The sequence below is a fragment of the Meleagris gallopavo genome, chromosome 11 (assembly GCF_905368555.1).
Source record: "Meleagris gallopavo chromosome 11, MGAL_WU_HG_1.1, whole genome shotgun sequence".
NCBI classification, from domain to species: domain Eukaryota; kingdom Metazoa; phylum Chordata; class Aves; order Galliformes; family Phasianidae; genus Meleagris; species Meleagris gallopavo.
In genome coordinates this window covers 14,651,834-14,670,321 of record NC_139414.1, presented here as the reverse complement: position 1 = coordinate 14,670,321, position 18,488 = coordinate 14,651,834, and the positions used below count along the sequence as shown (strand labels likewise).

At 52.4% G+C, this 18,488-nt stretch overlaps 2 protein-coding genes across 3 annotated transcripts in view; both read right to left on the bottom strand.

The window, feature by feature from the left end:
* Positions 1 to 770: 770 nt before the first annotated feature.
* B3GNT7 (UDP-GlcNAc:betaGal beta-1,3-N-acetylglucosaminyltransferase 7) lies at positions 771 to 4,913 on the bottom strand. The gene is made up of 2 exons (XM_003209137.4): positions 4,759 to 4,913; positions 771 to 2,591 (listed from the first exon to the last, which is right to left on the bottom strand). Exons 1-2 carry the CDS (start codon positions 4,767 to 4,769, stop codon positions 1,385 to 1,387), a joined length of 1,218 nt encoding a protein of 405 aa, XP_003209185.1. The 5' UTR covers positions 4,770 to 4,913; the 3' UTR covers positions 771 to 1,384.
* A 7,774-nt stretch (positions 4,914 to 12,687) lies between these two features.
* Positions 12,688 to 18,488, bottom strand: part of ARMC9 (armadillo repeat containing 9) — a 57,640-nt gene continuing 51,839 nt past the window's right edge. For both annotated transcript variants that reach the window (XM_010716794.4, XM_010716795.4), the window contains one exon: positions 12,688 to 16,459. In XM_010716794.4, the coding sequence (XP_010715096.2) occupies positions 16,437 to 16,459 (23 nt within the window). In that variant the 3' untranslated portion in view covers positions 12,688 to 16,436. The remainder of the gene's footprint in view (positions 16,460 to 18,488) is intronic.

Below are 18,488 nucleotides of genomic sequence, written 5' to 3'. Positions count from 1 at the left end.
CACGGCTTTATTTCTCTCCCCTCCAGCCCAGCTAAGGCTGTGCCTTTAACCACCGTGGCCCGTGACCGCGTTTTGTTCCCAACCATCCGGGCTGTCCCGGCCGGCAGAAATCTGCTAGCAATGATACGAAGTGAGGGCTTGGTTTTTTTCTTTCTTTCTTTGAACCCTTTCTTCTTTTAACCTTTATTTCTGAAGCTGAAATATTCACGGAATCTACGCGGTTTCTGTTTCCCTCCAGGTGAAGAGCAGCACTGACAGATCTCTGCGCGCTGCTCTGTGCCCCGTCCCAGGGATGGGATGAGCACACAGCTGTACCCCACAGGAATGACAGAGCTGTCACCTCAGGAAGTGCCCCAGGTGAACCCAGGTGAACAGCAGCGAGCCCCATGCCCAGCGGTGCCCTCGGGCCCTGCAGGTACCCAGGCTTGTGGCTCCTTTGGACGCATCATAAATCAATGTCACCATAAATGGAACATCACCAAACATCATCATTTAGCCCCCAGCGCCGCCACCAATAGCCAAGCCCGGGGCACAAATGGGCTCTTTCTCTTTTTTCCCTTCAAATCTGCAGCTCATCCCAGCAGACGAAGGACATTTACAGAGGAGAAGTGGTGTGGCTTGGCACCACAGTGCCTCCTTTGGCTGCTGTACACCCCTTCTTGTTTGTTTTCTAACCTGAGGAACATACAGACTTGGAGTGAATGAAACAGGCACTTTTCCAAAACACATTAAGAAAAGGAGGGGGAAAAAAAAAAGGCACTGCACAGGGGGACCTTTGAGGTAGTAGAAATTTTTTCCTTTCAATGTCTGGCACCAGAGAAGGGGAGAGAGAGAGAAGAGAGCAAGGACACACACGTGTGTGTTCAGGGCTGTGGATGTGGCTGTGTACATCCACAGCACGCAGGGACACCTGGGTGTGCAACGCTGCACTTGGCGATGGCAGGGTGTGCCCACCCTGTGTCCCCCAGATGACACACCACGGAGGAGGTGTTTCAGGTACAAATACAATCCCCTTTGCTTCTGAGCAGTGTTCATGTGCACGTAGACCACTGACCCCCTTGGAGCAGCTTTCCTGGGTAGCCAGACCCTAAACATCCAGCACAAATCCCCTCCTGACTCCCCCAGCCCCACCTGGAGGTGGTACCTATTGCAGGGCACAGACCTCTCTTTCTCTCCTCTCCCTTCCCACTTTGTGCTAGGAATTTTTTTTCTCTTTTTTTTCTTTCTTCATTTTCAGCAACCCCCAACCCAGCTGGAGATAGGCGAACCACATTACAGTACAGGAACAACCACCATCACAAGCCTTGCCCATGCCACAGGCAGAGGCTCGTTGCGTCCCACTTGTTATGTCCCCACTCAGTCCCAGCTCTCCTGAGAGAATGAGCTAAAGGACATTGAGTTTTCTTGAGCACGTCAAGTTACTGTGCACCAAGTCCCACATTTGGATCAGATCTGGAGGCAACAGTTTATGAACCACTAACATACTCCGGAAAAAACACGGCTCCTTATTCATCTTGCTGTTCTTGTTCTTCACGATGCCAAACGTTTTGAAGCCCTCGTGCCCAACGGGCGAAACCTTGAGGACCTCCAAGCACATCCCTAGGAAGACATCGTCAATGGGGTACAGCTCCAACGTCTCCGAGGCCTTGTGCAGCCTCTTGGCCAACGGTCCATCCATGACGAAGCCTCCACCACCCGCGTAGGGCGGGTAGATGCTTTTGTTGTAGAGAGCACTGGGGATGTAGTACTTGTTCTCCTTCTTCCGGATCGGCCTGGCTTTGTAGAGGACATCCCCCACAAAGACGTCCTCTCCCTCCTTCTTGTCCTCCAGGAACTCCAGGATGTTGTCGGGACTCACAAATACGTCGTCGTCACCTTTGAAGATGAAGCGGACGTTGTCGCAGTAGATGTTCAACCACTTCAAGAAGTGGACCTCTTTGAGCGTGAGATTGAAGAAGCTGTCCAGGAAATCCCACTGCAAGATGTCCCCATAGATGTGGTTCTCGTAATCCAGCAGCTTCTGGTAGTTGGCTCTCTCCTCCTCCTTGGAGGCCGTGCCCAATAGGAAGAGCGTCCTGATCTTCTTGCCCTCTACTTCCTTCTCTTTGCCCCACGTCCTCCGGATGGCCTCCCGGCGGTCGTGCTGCGTGATGATGGACTTGACCACGATGAGCAGATAGACGTCCTCGCTGCACTTCTCGGGGTGGTTGATCAGCATGGGGAAGTAGCGGCAGTGCCGGTAGAGCAGGAACTGCTGGAAGTTGGGCTCCAGCCCTTTGAACCAGTCCACCTTGCTCAAGTTCTGGTTGGCCGAGCAGTTGGTAGTGGTGATGTCCCATGATTTCACCTGCCTCTCTGTCATGCCTCCCTCCTCTTCCTTGCCTGGAGCTTTTTCCTTTTTGCTTTTCCAGAAGGTGCTGGTGATGGAGAAGGCGTTGTCTCTCTTCTGTGTTTTTAGGGGCTCCGGGGTAGGTAGTTCCTTCTGCTGCTGGCCCTGCAGGAACTGGCTGGGGGCCATTCCCCGCTGCAGCACTGTCACCGTGATCACCAGCAGGAAGGACAGACAGACTGTTTTGTAGATGGTCTTCCTCCTACAGGGATGAGATGGGAGTAAGAAGAGAAAAACGGCGGTGGGAGGCTCATCTGAAGGAACTGGGGGACATCATGGGAAGCCACAAACCCTGCAGCCCAAAAGAGACCCAGTGATTGCTGCCGCACCCAATAACCCCCCCAGCTACTGCCCCACGTACACCAAAGCCAGGCAGGTTTGTGCCCCGGGCACCTGGCTGCCCCCCAGCTGGCTCTGCTGCACCAATTTCCTCTGCCCTTGGGTGCCCCAGGGCTGGGGACGGCACCGCATTAGGGATCATCCGAGCAGCCCAATGGTGGTGGAAAAATACCAATAGGCTGCCTAGGAACCTGCAGAAACATCCTTAAGGTTTGCAGCTGGGAGCCCAGTACATCCTTGGTAAGAACAGAACAAAGAAAATAGCAAGAGTGGGGCAGGAAACCAGGAGCTGGCCACAGCTGTGAGTGTGCACTGCAGGAATGTGCCCAAAGCAAAGGCAGTGTGGGATCCCCGGCCAGCCCTGACCTCACGGGGATCCAGCAGCATAGAGCTGTGATGTCCTCTAGCCCCACTCCTGTATCAGGAACACTTCAAAACTGCTATATAGACAACTACATACATAGGTGAGCATATGATGTACCTACACTGAAGTATATATTGCTTTACCTGGAGTAATCTGTAATAAATTCGCAAAATTCCCTGCCCTAGTGTACTACAGCCTCAAACAGCTCATCATCACCACTGTCACACCCCCATGGGACAGGTGACACTCACAGGTGGCAATAAGGACTATGAAATGAGGAACCTCAAACTGGGATCTGGGGGCTCCTGGCTCTGGTTTTGCCCTTCAGCACAAGGAACATTTTCAGCCTCATATTTATATGAGAAAAGCATGAATGCTATTGGAGACTTTGAGGGCATGCATGGAAATGAGCAATTACCAGCAAATGGAGAGCTCCCATTTGGTTTTATATGCGGGCACTCACCTGAGACTGATGAGGGAGCAGCCCCAATTCCATCCCACTGCCTTTAACCCTCTGTGATCCCCACTCGAAGGTTGTTCTCAGAAACCCTTTGCTTCCAACGTGGCAGCAGCTTAACCCCGTTAGGACCGCAGGGTCAGAACCTCTCCCCATCACCTGCCCCACAGCACCTGGGCTTCCCTCACAGTAACCCCACTGCACTGATCCTGGTCTGGGAAAGCGATGGGGACGTGTGAACCCTGAGCCACAACCATGGGCGATTCCCACTCCAAACCCAGCATTTCAGAGGGCCAAGGATTAACAACCATACACTGGGCTTTCCTGACCTCCAGCCCTTCTGCCCGTAGGTTTCCTGAGGTGGGAATCACGTTATGGGGTCAAGACCCCATCCTGCTCTCCCAAGACCCCACACCCACTAATGCCAAAGGCGATGGCGAGGCAGCATTTGGGGTCCACCATGGCACAGGAATTGCTGTGCCCAGCCCCAGAGCCCAGCTCATATCCACACCACATCCCCAGCACCATCACCGTGTCCCTGGGCACCGCCAGCCGTCCTGGTCGGGCTCTCACTGGCCCCAACCGGCCCCACCGGTGTCGGTGCCATCGAGGGCACACTGAGGGCATTGAATGCACTCTTCCAATTTTGCCTTTTCTCCCCCAAGAAAAGCTCAAAGCATCGCTGTGATTTGGCCGCAGCGGTGTGCGGTCAGACCGGGAGGTGGGGAGGTCGCCCTATGGGCGGCGAAGCTGCGGACCCCGAGCGCTCGGGGCTCTCCGTCCTCACTCCCCGTCGGGGCACACTGCCACTGTTGAGCCGCATGAAAACCCTTTTAACCACCCGAGGATCGCTCTGTTTGGCTTTTCCCGGCCCCTCAATTAGAGGCGAAGGGGCAGCGGCAGCAGCACAGAGCCCTTCTGTTGGCGCTGCCAACGGCCGAAGCACCGCAGTCGGGTGGAGAAACCCCGAAGCCCTCCAAACGCAGCCGAACGGATCCCAGACCCGTTGTTCTCCACCCTCCGTCCCCCCAACTCCGTACCCCGACTCTCCATCCCCAACCCGCGGTGCCACCGACGCGTCCCCTCGGTGCGAGCTCTGCGAGAGGATGCAGAGAACTGAGCCTTCCGGCTGTGTCCCGGCACGGAGCGACCCTCTGGGACGTGGGGACGTGGGACAGCCGCCACCCTTTTCCCCCCTCCGCCACTCACCACTGGAACATGCTGGGAGCGGGACGCGGTCCGTGCGCTCTGCCCTCTTCCTTTTCCTCTTTCCCCGGTTTTGATTTTTTTATTTTTTTCCTTTTTCCCTTTTCCCTCCCCTCTCAACGAGGTGGAGCCAAGGGGGACGGCCCGGCAGGTAGCTTAACTCTTGCCCTGCCCCTCTGCCCACCCCCCGCCGCCGCCTTTCCGTCCCCGGAGCCGGACTGGGGACCCCGCAGGAAATCTTTGGGGCTGTTTCCCCTCCTGCTCCACGGAGACACCTCAACCCCTTCCCAAAGCCCCCATCCTCCTCCCGGGGGACCCACACTGGCCTCTCCGCTCGAACGGCTCCAGAAAACCTCCAGGTCCTGCAGTGTGAGGAGAAAGCAGACCCAACTCGCCCCCCATCCCCAGACCCAACTCTCCCTTCATTCCAGCGTGCAGCTGTCCCACCCAGCAGCTCCCCGGGGATCCCTGCCCAACAGCACCCCACACACCGCCCAGCACCACGTGTCCCTCTGCTCCTTCCCTGGCCGTTCCCAATGCCCATAGGACAGTCTGTGCCGTGACCCTGGGGAAGGCTGGGATGTGGGGCACACGGGTATCAGGGAGCTGAGCATCCGCCCGGTTGGAGTGAGATGCAGTGCTTGGCCTCACGCCTGCCACGTAGGATGGGGATGCCAAGAAGTTCGAGCCCATCCTACTGCAAAGAGGGGCTCACAGCAAAGAGCAGAACCCACTGGGGACTCTCCTTCATCAACAGCCCCAAAGGGGTGCCAAAGGCAATGCCCTGAAGATACAGAGACCATCCCCTCACATCGCAGCTCCGGGACCACAGTGGGGACAAGGGCAGCAGCACCACACCGGGGGGATGGCAGACAGCTGGCAGAGAGCCGGGCAGAGCCCCAGGGGACACTGCAGGGCTGCTGATACGGGACAGTGCCGGGGCTCCCCATGTCCCCACTGTGCCTCGGGCACCCCTGTGGGATGTGCAGTGCCAAGTGCAGGCTGGGGTTGGGCGGGGTGTGTGAGGCTTTACTGCCAATGGTAATTAAACACCCAATTAGTGCCAGGTCTGGTGCTGCTAATGACAGAAACCTACTGTCCTACGCATTCCCGATGCCTCCAGTTCCTGTTTTCAAGGCTGAATCTCAAAATGAAGCTGCGATTTTGACATCTGCTTCATCACTGATTGGGATGGGTTGGGACAAAATGCCACATTTTCACCATCTCCTTTTATAAGATCATTTCACCCTGCAAAAGGAAGAAGCAAAGCAAACCCAAAGTGTTTTTCTTATTTTTCCCTCCTCCGCACACCTCACTGCCTCCCGCACTCCCTCACCTCCTGGCCCAGAAAACTGGTTCTACCCGAGCAGCCAGAACCCCTCTGCCGAAAGCAAAACCCAAAGAGGTGAAAATGGGTGTTGTGCATCTTCTCCAACAGCGCTTGGGGGTCACAGACCCTCTGCAGCTCAGCTCTGTGCTCGGGTTGTGCCCCTTGTCCCATGTCAGCAACACCCAATGTAGTGACTGGCGGACAGTGGGGATGGGTGGTAGGGAGGGGGCAAGGTGCTGTGGGGTTGTGAGGCTATAGGGCATCACTTTGGGGCTATAGGGCATTGCTTTGGATCTGCATGACATCGTTTTGAGCAAAGGGAAAGGGAGAGGAGTGGGATGAAGCCAAAGTGTTTCGTTTCGATGTTCCCCTGCAAACCACACAGTTTTCTCTCCAAGCAGACTTGGATTAAATTAAATTCTCTCTTTTTTTTTTTTTTCTTAAATCTTTTTTTACTTTAGGACTTGAGCCTTTTTTTATAATGTATATGCAATCCCCACAGACCTCCCTGTGGCATGCTGACCCAGCCAGTGCTTTCCCACTGGCACGTTGGGTTCTGTGTCACTGGGAAAAGCCAACTCATTGCTCCTGCTGTGGGATTTTCAATTTGGGGGTTTCTTCCTTCTTTTTCTGCTTTCTTCCCTTTCTGCCAACCAAGAACACACCCAAAATCCAGCCCATCTCCTCCCAGTGCCCCCACCCATTCTGTGGAGCCAGGTTTCCTGCAGAAGGGTGAAACCTGAGGGAGCCCAGATGAGCCCCAGCCCTTCAATGACCAGAGCGGGGCCCTGGGCTCAGCCCGACGCACAGCATCCCAGTAACACTTTGGGTCACGGGGAGGGACCAGGGAGGTTTTTCTGCCCCACTGGGCACCCAACCCTGGGATTTGCATGATTTCTTCCCAAAACAGGCGAGAAAAGGAAAATGAACCCCTCACTTCTTCAGGGTCTCTGCACCAAAGCCCACATTGCGTTGCCCCTGCAGTGGCACAGAGCTGGGGAGGTGACACAACAAAGCCAGGAGCCCCGTCTCCCACTGAAGCCCATCCCTGCTGGAGGTGTGCCCCTGTGACTACCGCTTCTCTCGCTGTAGCAGTGCTGTTGCTTTAAGCCCACAGCTGGATCCAGCTGGGACTGCCACGAGCCCTCTGCAGCCTTTTATGTGTTTTCTAGCTGCTGCTTGGCTTGCTGCTCACGGGGAAACCATGGCTGGTGGCGGGGAGGGGGGGGGGGAAATATTTCCCTCCCTGAGCAATGGGGTGAGCTGCGGCTGCTGGGAGTGGGCAGCTCCCAATTGCCACGTGGTTCTCTACCAGCAGCCGTGGCTCATCCCTGCCAGGGGGGTGTACTGGAAGTGCCTCAGTTTCCCCTCCCAGCAGCCCTGCTGCTTTCAGGCTCCAGCACAGCCCAGAGCCAAGCGGTTTGCTGCAACTTTCCATCAGGCTTTTTAGTGCTCCCGGGCATCTCCTCCCAAAAACTGTGCTCAGCTGCAGCTCTTTGGAGGGGTACTGCACTTTGCTGGTCCGGGGGGCTCTCTGCCATGCCTTAGCCCTGGGCGAGGAGCGCAGCGCCGGCACACCCAGCTGCATTCCTGAGGTTTGGTTTCCATGCTGGGATGTGCACCCGACAGTGAAGTCATGCTGTGGGCTGCGGTGGCCACTGAGCTAATGCATCCATGGATCACAACAGGGCTGCAGCCACAGCCCCAACCCTGCCCAAGGGATGCTCCGGACCCCACCAACCCAACCCCTGCGCCAGGGGTGGGGGATGAACCAACGGCTCCCATGGGTCCTTGGCTAAGCTCCCTGTGGTGTTTTCAGCTTGCTTCACCCCAGTGCAGGACAGAAAGCACAGAGCTTGGGGGGCACTGCCGTATGGTGGGAGCCTGGAGCAGCACCTGCACAGAGCTTGGGAGAGATGGGGAAGGACAGAGGGATGGAGAGCCTGATACAAAGGACAGCATGGCAACTGAGGTGGCAAGACACGTCAGCAGCCAGCAGTACCAGCAGAGCACATTCCTGCAGGATAGAGCCCCTTCGAGCAATAAAACCAAGGTGTGGCGGAAGGATGGGGCCTGGAACATCACACATTGGGGTGGCTGGGCAGCTGCCAACCCCTGGTATGTCTTTTCTGCCCAACCCCACGTATGTGGCTGCAGGCAGTTACGTCAGGAGGAAATAGATTTGCGTGACTTTTCAGCAAAGTTCAATATGAGCTCTGTCAACCAAAGCCCCATAAAGCAGCACATCCTCCTAGGATACCTTTCCCATTCACACCCAGTTCCAAGCTGCTGGAGCACTCTCCACGCACACCCTCTGTGTCCACAGGGGCCATGGGGAGCTCAAGCCGAGTGGCCTCTCCTCGCCTCCTGGACACACTTTGGCTTCCGCATGCGCTCACACAGCCAAAACTGCAACAGCACGTGCCACTTCCAGCCCGACTTTGGTTTATGAGACTGACCTCGACCTTCAGAGCAGAAAACCCTTTCATCATCCCACTGGGCTCTCACCCAGGACCCGAGCACCCAGAAGCCATTATTCATCAGTTTGATTTTCCAGGTGAAGCGCAGCCCCTCCAGCAGTGAGCTCTCAGCCACGGCCGCGCTGCCTGCCCTCCACACTCATCATATTCATGTCCTCCTGCAGCAGCACTCCCTGCCCGCTGGCTCCCACCGCCGCTGACTCACCGAGCTCACACACTGAGCCCTTTCAGAGCGCTCGGCCCCAAACACTGCCCCACTCTTCCCGGCCTTGGGGCCGTGCTCCCACTGAGCCCCCCGGCTCTTCCCAGGCGTGGGGACGGCTCCGGGCTTCCATCCAAGAGCAGAACATCAGTGCTATGCAAAGAGAGCGGCTTTCAGGACTGAGTGCGGGTGCAGGAGGGTGGTGGGAAGGCTTGGCCAGCCCGGTGCCTTTGGGCAACATCCAGAAAAATACTCCAAAGAAAAATAAATAGATGTGTTTGAGAAGGAAAAGGATCCCGAGCTGCTAGCGGGACAATCCCTGGCTCTGCCCTGTTCTCCTAGCAGAAGGGCTCTGAGAGGGATGAGAGCAGCATCTCTGTTCCTGCATTTGGGGGGGGCTCAATGAGCCGCCCCTCCGCCTACAGCCCTGGGAAACCCGGGAAACCCATGTGCAGAACGGATCTGGGAGTGGGCAGCACCGAGTCCCACTGCTGCAGGGGGATGTGTGCCCGTGGGTATTATGTGCAGTGCACCCCAAAGTGGAGCTGTACACACACACATGCAGGTGCTCCCCCTGGGGAAGCAGAGCGAGCGATCTCACAATCTCCAAGGGAGGAATTTGGAGAGGAATTTGCTGTCTGAAGGCCTGAGGTGCACGGGGCTGCCCTCCCCTTGGGTGCTGCTGGGTTTCAAGTGCCTCTTCAGCCCCAATCTCCAACAAAATGGCCACAACAAAGCCCAGCTGTGTTTTAGAGAGGGTTTGGGAATGGGGGAAGGTGGCACAGCATCCCCCTGGCCAGCAGAGAGCCCATGGCATCCCAACCTCACGGGAGCACTCCCACTGCTCCCCTACACCCTGGGATCGGTACAGATGCACCGCTCAGGGACAAGTTTCACAGCCAGGAAATAGAGACTATTTTTAGCATAATCTGGAAATCAATGGGTATACGTGAGGAGGGAGGGGAGAGGCAGAAGAATGTATTTACGGAGGTTTTGTATGACGCCGGACAGCTCCAACCTGCTTCAACCACTCCCACCTTCCTGCTGCAGAACCTTACCGGATGGTCGTTGTGCAAATCGGGATGGCTGAGGCTGGAAACGACCTTCAGCATCACGGCAGGAACCCCAGCGAAACAGGTGCGGCTCTGGGAGCTGCTGCTGGCTGCCACTCTTCGCAGGGAGAAATCAAAGTGTGCTCCCACTCTGCAGCTTCTTATCAGCATTTATTGGAACAAAAGGAAATGCTGTGCTGGGTTTGCTGCCCCGATCTGTGGCATGGGTCACACTGATGGATGTGGAGGAAAAGTCAGATCCCGGGTAACAGCCCATGCACGAGGCAGGGTTATGTGGGTGCTGGCTCACACGCGTTGCAATTTCCTTATGTCTTTGTTGGATGTGGGAGCAAACCTTGCCTGCTTCCCAGCCCCATGCTCAGCCCCAGCAGGAGCCAGGAGTAGCCTCATGCTGAGCTTTGGCATTCCCAGCCCCAGGCAGGTGCAGAACTGCCTCAGGGTGGAAGGAGTTAAAAGTAGAGATAAGAGGGAGACACGGCTCCACTGCTCTGTGCTGCTCTGTTTGCATTTCAGACGAGTGCCCCGCACCAGGGCACAGAGGTATTTCTCAATGCTGTGATGTCCGCAGAGGGCTGGAAATGGGTGTGGTGAAGTTTCTATTCCCCACTCTTCCACGGTGGCCATGAACAACCCCAATGGCATTCCCCATCAGTGCACCAAACTGATAGCACTCATCTCCCCCTGGTTAAGAGCCAAACAGAAATCAGAGGTGCACAAGTCAATTCAATCCGAGTTGCTCCGAGGGAATCCGTGCATCAAAACAGCATTGGGTAACAGAGCTGGCTGAAGGCAGCTCCCACACAGCCCTGCATTACGTGAGCTCGGCTGTGCTTCCCCCCTGCCCAGGGCACAGAGTGCTGGTGCCAGCAGCATGCTTGGGGCAGTGCCTGTCCTATGGCAGCTATGGGAAGGCATGGAAGAAAAGCCCTTTTCCTCTCTCTGTAACTGCTCCGTGCTGAGTAACGGGGTGCACACAGCCTCTACCAGCTCCTGTGGTACGCAACGAGCAGGTTTGCACCCACACCTCTGTGCCAATCACACCCCCTCCCATCATCTCAACAAGCCCCAGCAAGGACACGCTTCCCCAGGAGCTGATTTTCCAGCTGGGACAGAATATTCCCAGCACAAACCACACGCACAGCCCAGAGGAAGGTCACTGACAGGAACACTGGGCAGTGCCCGTGCCAAGCAGCAGCACCAAACCACGTCACTCAGATAAGGCAGCCTACGATCTATTGCTGTGCTCAAGGCAAGAGTGGGCATCATAAAAAAAAGGCACAATACATTGCCACGCTCCAGCCCCACTGCTCCATCCCCACTGCCCAGGGGTGGTGGGTGGATGGAATGGTGCCTAACGAGGCACAGAGACCTCATCCCTGGCTGCATGAATATCGATCTCGCTCAATCAGCAGACCTGCCCCAAACTGGTCTCTTTACTCAACTGTTCTGCATAAAGCACTGGCGTCACAAGTCAGAAGGGAAAGGTAATGAGAGATCGCAATCAGCCCCAGCACAAAAGGAAGGAGATTCCTGCATAATTCCGGCTGGAGATGGAAAACCTCTGCCGGTGGGGTCGGGTCTGTACTGCTGTGCAGTGAGTGCCTTTCCTGTGCCACAGAGCACGCAGTCCAGCCCTGCAGAATAATTCCCATCATAGGAAGAAGTAATGCCAAAAAAGCCCCAAACAAAACAAAATTTCAAGGGAGGGAGGGAAGTAGGCAGGAAACAACACAGATGCTCTCCAGAAAACCAGGCCAGATCTGTACGAGGCACTGCAGTAGGAGGTAAATTCTTATGAAAAACAATATTTTAGGCACCCGAATTGGAACAAGCAGCTTTCCATGAGGGGCTGAGCCACCCCCTGCACCCCATGAGGAGAGTGCTGTGTTCTCACAACTGCTTGGGGGAAGCTGAGCTCGGCTGAAGACAGTTTGTGTTTATCACGGCAGCAAATAATGAACATAATGAGAGTTACAGCCTGGATTGCAGAATCATAGAACAGCTTATGTTTGGAAGGGACCTTAAAGCCCACCCATCCCCACCTCCTGCTGTGGGCTGATTGCCTCCAGCAGCTCAGGCTGCCCAGGGCCTATCCAACCTGGCCTTGGGCACCAACAGGGATGGGGCACCCACAGCTCTGGGCAATGGGAGATCTGGATTTCTCTTTTTCAGACTGGATTCCACAGATCGACACATGACTCTTACCAGAAAGGTGTAAGATCACGCAGCTTAGGTGTGGCTAAGCCTTGCTCTCTGCCCTACACAAACAGGACCTGGAGCCATAAAACTGAGCCGAGCCAAAGAGACTCACCCCAAAAATCAATCCTCACTGCTGCCGTTTCGGGTTGACCTGGGCTGCGATGCACAGCGCCGGCACTTCCTTTGGTGCTAATGGTCCTCCTCCATGCTACCAACACGAACCACGAGCCCAAAAGGCAGCACATGAGCAGACAGGAACAATGAAGCCACTTGTTCTCAGGAAGCATTCGACCTCTGCCAACAGCCAACCGGATCCAGACGAGGACCGGGGCAGCCAGAGCAGTACATGGCAGAGCGAAGGCGGAACCGTATCACTTGGCACCCAGCTGCTATTTCCAGCACTCTCAGCTCATCCTCACGTTACCTCCACTTTTTCATCACTGTTCAGAGCAAGAGGACCACGTGCTCGGAGTGAAACCTTGAGTGACAAAGCAGGATTATTCCTTAGGCCTAACATACGAAGCAGCCCATGCATCTGCAGGATCAATGCTATTGTTTCAGGCACCCACCCAACTGCCTCATTTATTCTTAGAATTAGCTCTCAGCATCGTTAAGAGGAAAGCAAATAAAGGGAAGCGACACTTTAAAGACTTGTAAAACAGAAAAAGAAATTGTCTTTTAAATCAAATACCTTGTGAGGCCATTCCCATCCACAGCGAATAATATCATTGGCACTCTCAAAAACTTTGGCCTTAAAATCACAGCAGAACAGCACTTTGTCTATTTGAAGATAAGCACAAAGCGAACATTTAATGCTGTCATCTGGATATCTGAAGCTTGTTCACTTTAATTTCCACAAATTAACACCAGTATTGCTTGTAAATATAAGCCAGGAAGGAACCTGCAATAAAAGGACATGTTCCAGAAAGTTACTGGAGGTCACAGAGTGCCATTCAGTCTGCTAATTGCAGAGCATCAGGTTCCTAAAGAGCAAAGTTTGGACGGTGACCTTGTAGTGAACTCAGTGCCTCTCCTTCACAGGGCAGGATACAGCAAGGAGGTGGGAAGCAGCTCTCTTTGAGAGGTCAGATACCAAACACTGTGCAGATACCAGACCAGAAGGGCTGCTGGTCCTCGGCCCGTTAGCTGTGCACACATCTCCTGGTGCTCCTCAGCCAGGTGCAGCCAGGCAGGGGCTGCTCCAGGCACCTCGAGATCAGGCAGGCTGAGCGAGGTGCATCTCTCTGCTCTCCAGCACTTTCCCTCCTAGGACTTGGTCCAGCATTGAGCTACACTGCAACCAAGTGTGAGGATGGATGCGCTGCCAGGAAGGGCTCAAAGGCGAACTTCAGCATGGAGGAACAGCAGGAAGGAAGGCAGCTCGCTTGCCTTCCCACTGTTACTACTCAAAGATGTGCACAAATGCAGTGCAATGCTTCTCTTCCCTGTGCTGTAACCTCCACCATTTTATAAGGACCAGAGGACTATGGTTTTAAGTTGAAGGAGGGAAGATTTAGGTTGGATGTCAGGGGGAAGTTCTTTACTATGAGTGGTGAGGTTCTGGAACAGGCTGCCCAGAGAGGTTGTGGATGCCCCATCCCTGGAGGTGTTCAAGGCTAGGTTGGATGGGGCCCTGGGCAGCCTGGTCTAATATTAAATGGGGAGGTTGGTGGCCCTGCATGTGGTAGGGGGGTTGAAAATTCATGATCTTTAAGGTCCCTTCCAACCTGGGCTATTCTGTGAGGCCAAGCAGAGTGAGAGGCTCATGCCTGCATTGCAGCACTTCAGAGCAAACGATGCCAGCTCCACAGCTGTGGGCCAGGCTGTGTGAGGGAGCTGTGCTTTCCATTCAGGTGGAGACAAAGCTGTTGAGGACAGAATTTATCACAAAGAAAACAGTGGAAAATAAACAAATGCACACCCTCAACGTCCATGAAACACCAAACAAACTTATCACAGAGAGAAAAATTAATATATCCCTTTAGAAACAATTTTGCTCCGTCACTGTCAGATGATTTTAAAGTATATAGAATGAACTCTCCATGCAAATGTAAATAGACATACGCAGTTCACGTTTGGACAATGCTCTCAGAGGGAATGTTGGATTTTTGGGTGGTTCTGTGTGGAGCCAGGAATTCAACTTGAATATCCTTGTGGGTCCCTTCCAACTCAGGATACTCTATGATTCAGTCTCTCATTAACACTGAAGATAAAGAGGACATATGCAGAAAGTGTGCTAGTGTCATACAGCACTTTGGTCACACAAAAAAAATAAAAAATCCCAGATCTATGTCTTGTGCCATTAGTGCACTTGCTTATTACAAGTAACACTGCAGCCAGTTCAGGTATAATCACACCCCTCTCACTCAAGCAGGCAAATCTCCACTGCTCCTGTTAAGAACTCGCCAGGCTGCTGCTGGATCTGGCAGCAACCTCTGCGTGGCATATAGCAACCTTTAAGAGAGAGGTGCAGAATTTGCTGTGTGTGTGTCACTGACCTGACCATCTCAACCTCTGGCAGCGGTGTCCTGCTAACAAGGGCAGAATCAACACTTCTTACAGCTTCAAACCTTTCTGACCGGCATCACAGGGGCTTTTTGTGAACAGACAGAGAAAAGAAGCACACGGTATTTTGTCAGGTTCTCATACTGCTGCTCAGCTCATAATTTATTTCTAAGCTCACACACAGTTCCTCTCAAGTATTTGGCAAATGGAGTTTCTCAAGCATTAATACAAAAAATTGTCTCCAATGTGAAACTCAGCACTGCTGTGAGATAAATCTCAGCTCAGCTGCTGGGGCACTCTATGCACCTACAGATGCAGATGAGCATGCATAGCACTTCAGTGTTAACAGTTGGACCACTGATATTACATGCTGCAAAAAAGAAAAAAAAAGGAAAGAAAAGAAAAAAAGCTTTGCAGAGGAAAAAGCAAAGCTGCCTACTACACAAATCCACTAGGTGAGTTTTTATGGCTGCCTTCTATTGCTGCCTTTTGGGGAACCAAAAGGCATTTTTCCATTAATTGTGTTTATCAACTTGGAGAGGAGGTGGGTCAATCTAAGCTTTTCTGTGATTTATCTACCATGGAGACCTGCAGGATAGGGGCGATTAGCTGCCTACAATCACTTTATGTCCTATGCAGCTGGGTGTTAAAGTAACACCCATACTCTGCCTGCTTTGTGTGAGCCCTGTGGACTTACTGAGTTTCATATCAATATGATCAGATTTCAGACTGGAAGACGTCTTTTTCTTCAAGAGATACTAACTCAATTTGAAGTCTGTTATTGAAGGGAGTGAGAGGAACTCGTGTGTTAGATACCTTTCTGTCAGACAGTGACACAGCATCACTGGTCTCATGGCAATCACATCAGGAGAGGAAATGGCCTTGGCTATTCAGTTGCCACCACATACCAAGAGGAACAATTTGAGGTCTCATCACAGAGAAGCTTTCTTCCGGACACGACTGCTGACTTTACAACTCTTTGCTCTCAAGGGGGAGGTAATTGCCATTACTGGAGTTGCTTGACCTCTTGGGCTGAGTTAATCTTATTTGTTTCTCATGGTGGAATTCCAACACAAAAGCTTTAACTTATCCCTTCTTGTACCTACCTAAAAGCGTTTGCTTTTTAAGTCCATTTACAACTAACACACGTGTTTTCTTCCCTGCTTTACAGCTTCAGTGGCAGCCAAGTTCCAAGGTAAAGTACATTTGAATAGGAGTAATTACTACAGATAAACCTGCTGATCAGATCCCCAGAGGTGAGCGCGAGCAGTTGGACATTGGCACAGTTTTACAACTGCCACACATTGATGAAATACTTTCCAGCCTTTGATGTTCAATTGCAGACCTCACTCCCACACAGCTGCTCCAGGCAGTGGTTCTACACATGCAGGTATATGCTTTCTCTCCTAGTGCTGATCCCTTGAACCCAGACATTCCCATACTCATACACAAAAGCATAATTAAAAAGACAACAGAGCAAGTTACAGGCAAGCAATACCTAAACAAGACAGCTTGTTGGCTAGACTCCTGTACTGAGCTCTACGCACCATTTTCAAAGGCCATTTACTCTGACACAGAAAGCAAAGAGCAAGAGACTTTTCTGGAGGTAGCAATGTCACTTTAAACTATCAGAGATGCTGGGACTACATCCATCTACTGTATCAGCTGTGGGCAGCTGATGAGACCTCAATTGTAACAAGGCCTTTGTCTTAGCTAGCTTTAGAGATGACAGCAGACACAGCCCATCAGATAATCCCTGAATCACCGTGCCAGGCGTGCGTCGTGCAGTGTTAATAACCTCTTCTCAGCAGGTCGCCAGTAAAGCTCATTACAGGAAGCTGGCTCTGTCCTTCAGCAATGTGACAGGTGATTCTCGAGGAAAGGAACTGTTCTCACTTCCTGTAGGACTGTATGCCTGCAGGAAAATAAAGAGAGAGAGCTTGTCAACTGAAAGCAGGATTTATCAAAGGGCAAGAGCTGCCTGAGGGGAACTCTACAGTGACACAACCACCACAGAGAACATACACAAAGGCACCTTAACCGCTTTAAAAAAAACGCAGAAAGTGTTTATGGCAACAATTTGTCAGGGGATATTGAAAGAACACCCGGAGCAGGAAGCCACCCACCAGGACCCAGTCACATCCTCGTTCCTTTAGCACAGATTTTTGTTCCGCTCCAGTTCCATCATACCCTGGGCACAGCTTGGTATGGTGCACACATCCCTTCTCTTTGGCTTGCCCTTAAGAGGTGCTTGGAATAGAAGCAGAGTAAGGCACAAGGTAGATTAAATCACTCAGCCATGTGTACACAGAGCACATAAAGCGCAACTGAAAAACTCCAGATTTGGAGATCCACTCTGTGTTCCAGCCACACTGCCACCTCTGCACCACTAGGAAGAGGAGTCAGCAGAAAGCTCCAGCATGGCTGGTGGCATCTGGAGGAGCTTCATTTTGCTGCAAGGTGCAGCTTTGGCACTCTGCTAACAGCAGGCTCCGTCTCAGGCAGATCCTGGCCCCAGGGCTGGAGCTGCACTGAGCACCTGTGCTTCCTCTGCATTCCTCAGGCATTCCAAACACCCTTCACAATCCAGTCCAGTTAGTTCAACTAGGTTTGTGTAAAAGCAACTTATTTCCAGTAAAAACACCTACAATAAATATTAAAAGAAAGCTAAAACTGCATCTCTAAAGTAAGTAATCACATTGAGTAAGTGTATTCAGAATCATTTTTCTCATTGTGCCCTGAGCTTGTTCTTCTGCAGAATTCCAAAGAAATCCACAGAGTAAAGACAGCCTTCCAGAGAGACACATTATATACATGGAACTCTGATTAAAACTCCTCTAATACAACTTCAAAATCAGCTGCATTAAACACTGTGCCCTGGGAAAGGAACTTACTCCATATCCCTAGAAGAGCAGCATATATATTTCACATCTTTCGTAGGACACAAGCATCGTGAAGTGAAAAGCTCCAAAAAAAGAAACTAGAATAAGGATTTGGGCAAGTTTTGGTGTGCACACCCATTCTGTGCTTTTCCCTTATTCAGTAAAGCTTTTCTTCTTTAATGGACTAGTGCTTCTGGAAATGAAACAGAAACCAAAATGAACAGACTGCTGGTCACTAGTCAGTATTTCTATCACAGGAAATGGAGAGCATTGATGTCAGGGGTAAAACACAGGGCACACACAGCAGAAGTAAAGCTGAACGAGCTGGCAGTATTACCCAAGCACGGGACTATTCAAGCAAGTACTCAGCATGTCAAAACCACTCTTAGCCACCAGGGACATTCCCTTCCATTGCCCCACCTGTACTCCCTGAAAGAAACGTGCCCTCCCTGCACACTTAAACTGTTTAAAACAGCAATGAGTGAGCAGCACAGAAGACATAGGAAGTTCTTTCCTTCTCTTTGATGATTTTCTATGTTACTTCAGTTCCCTATGTTTCATTTTCCTTACCTGGAACGAGAAGTTAACAATAAGCACACATCTCATTCCTTGGGCAGGTGTAGGAGGCATTCAGAGCTCCCCTCTTTCCTGAAATGCTTAAAGGTAACAGTTTCAGCTAAGAGTGGAGCTACTGTTACCTTGTGATCATCTCTAAATTTCTCACCATACCTTTGGAATAGGAACATACAGCACACAGCACACAGCTCCTTCCAATTTTAATTGCTGCTGGCCTCAGGGGCATGTTATTTGCACTCCAGAGAAAAGGCTTGTATTTGTCACTCAAGAATGCACCTTCCCATTGTGAATGCACCATCGCCCTTCCCCCCACCCCAGAACCCACAGCTTACACACCCTCTAGATCTCCATACACAGTTGCATGAGTATCTGAGACCAGCATTTCTACTTCACTGGGCTGAGTATGGCAGGCCTGAAGCATGCTTCCTCCTCTCCCCTCCAACCTCAGGTCACCACCCTCCTCTCTTCTGAGCCCACTGAAATCTA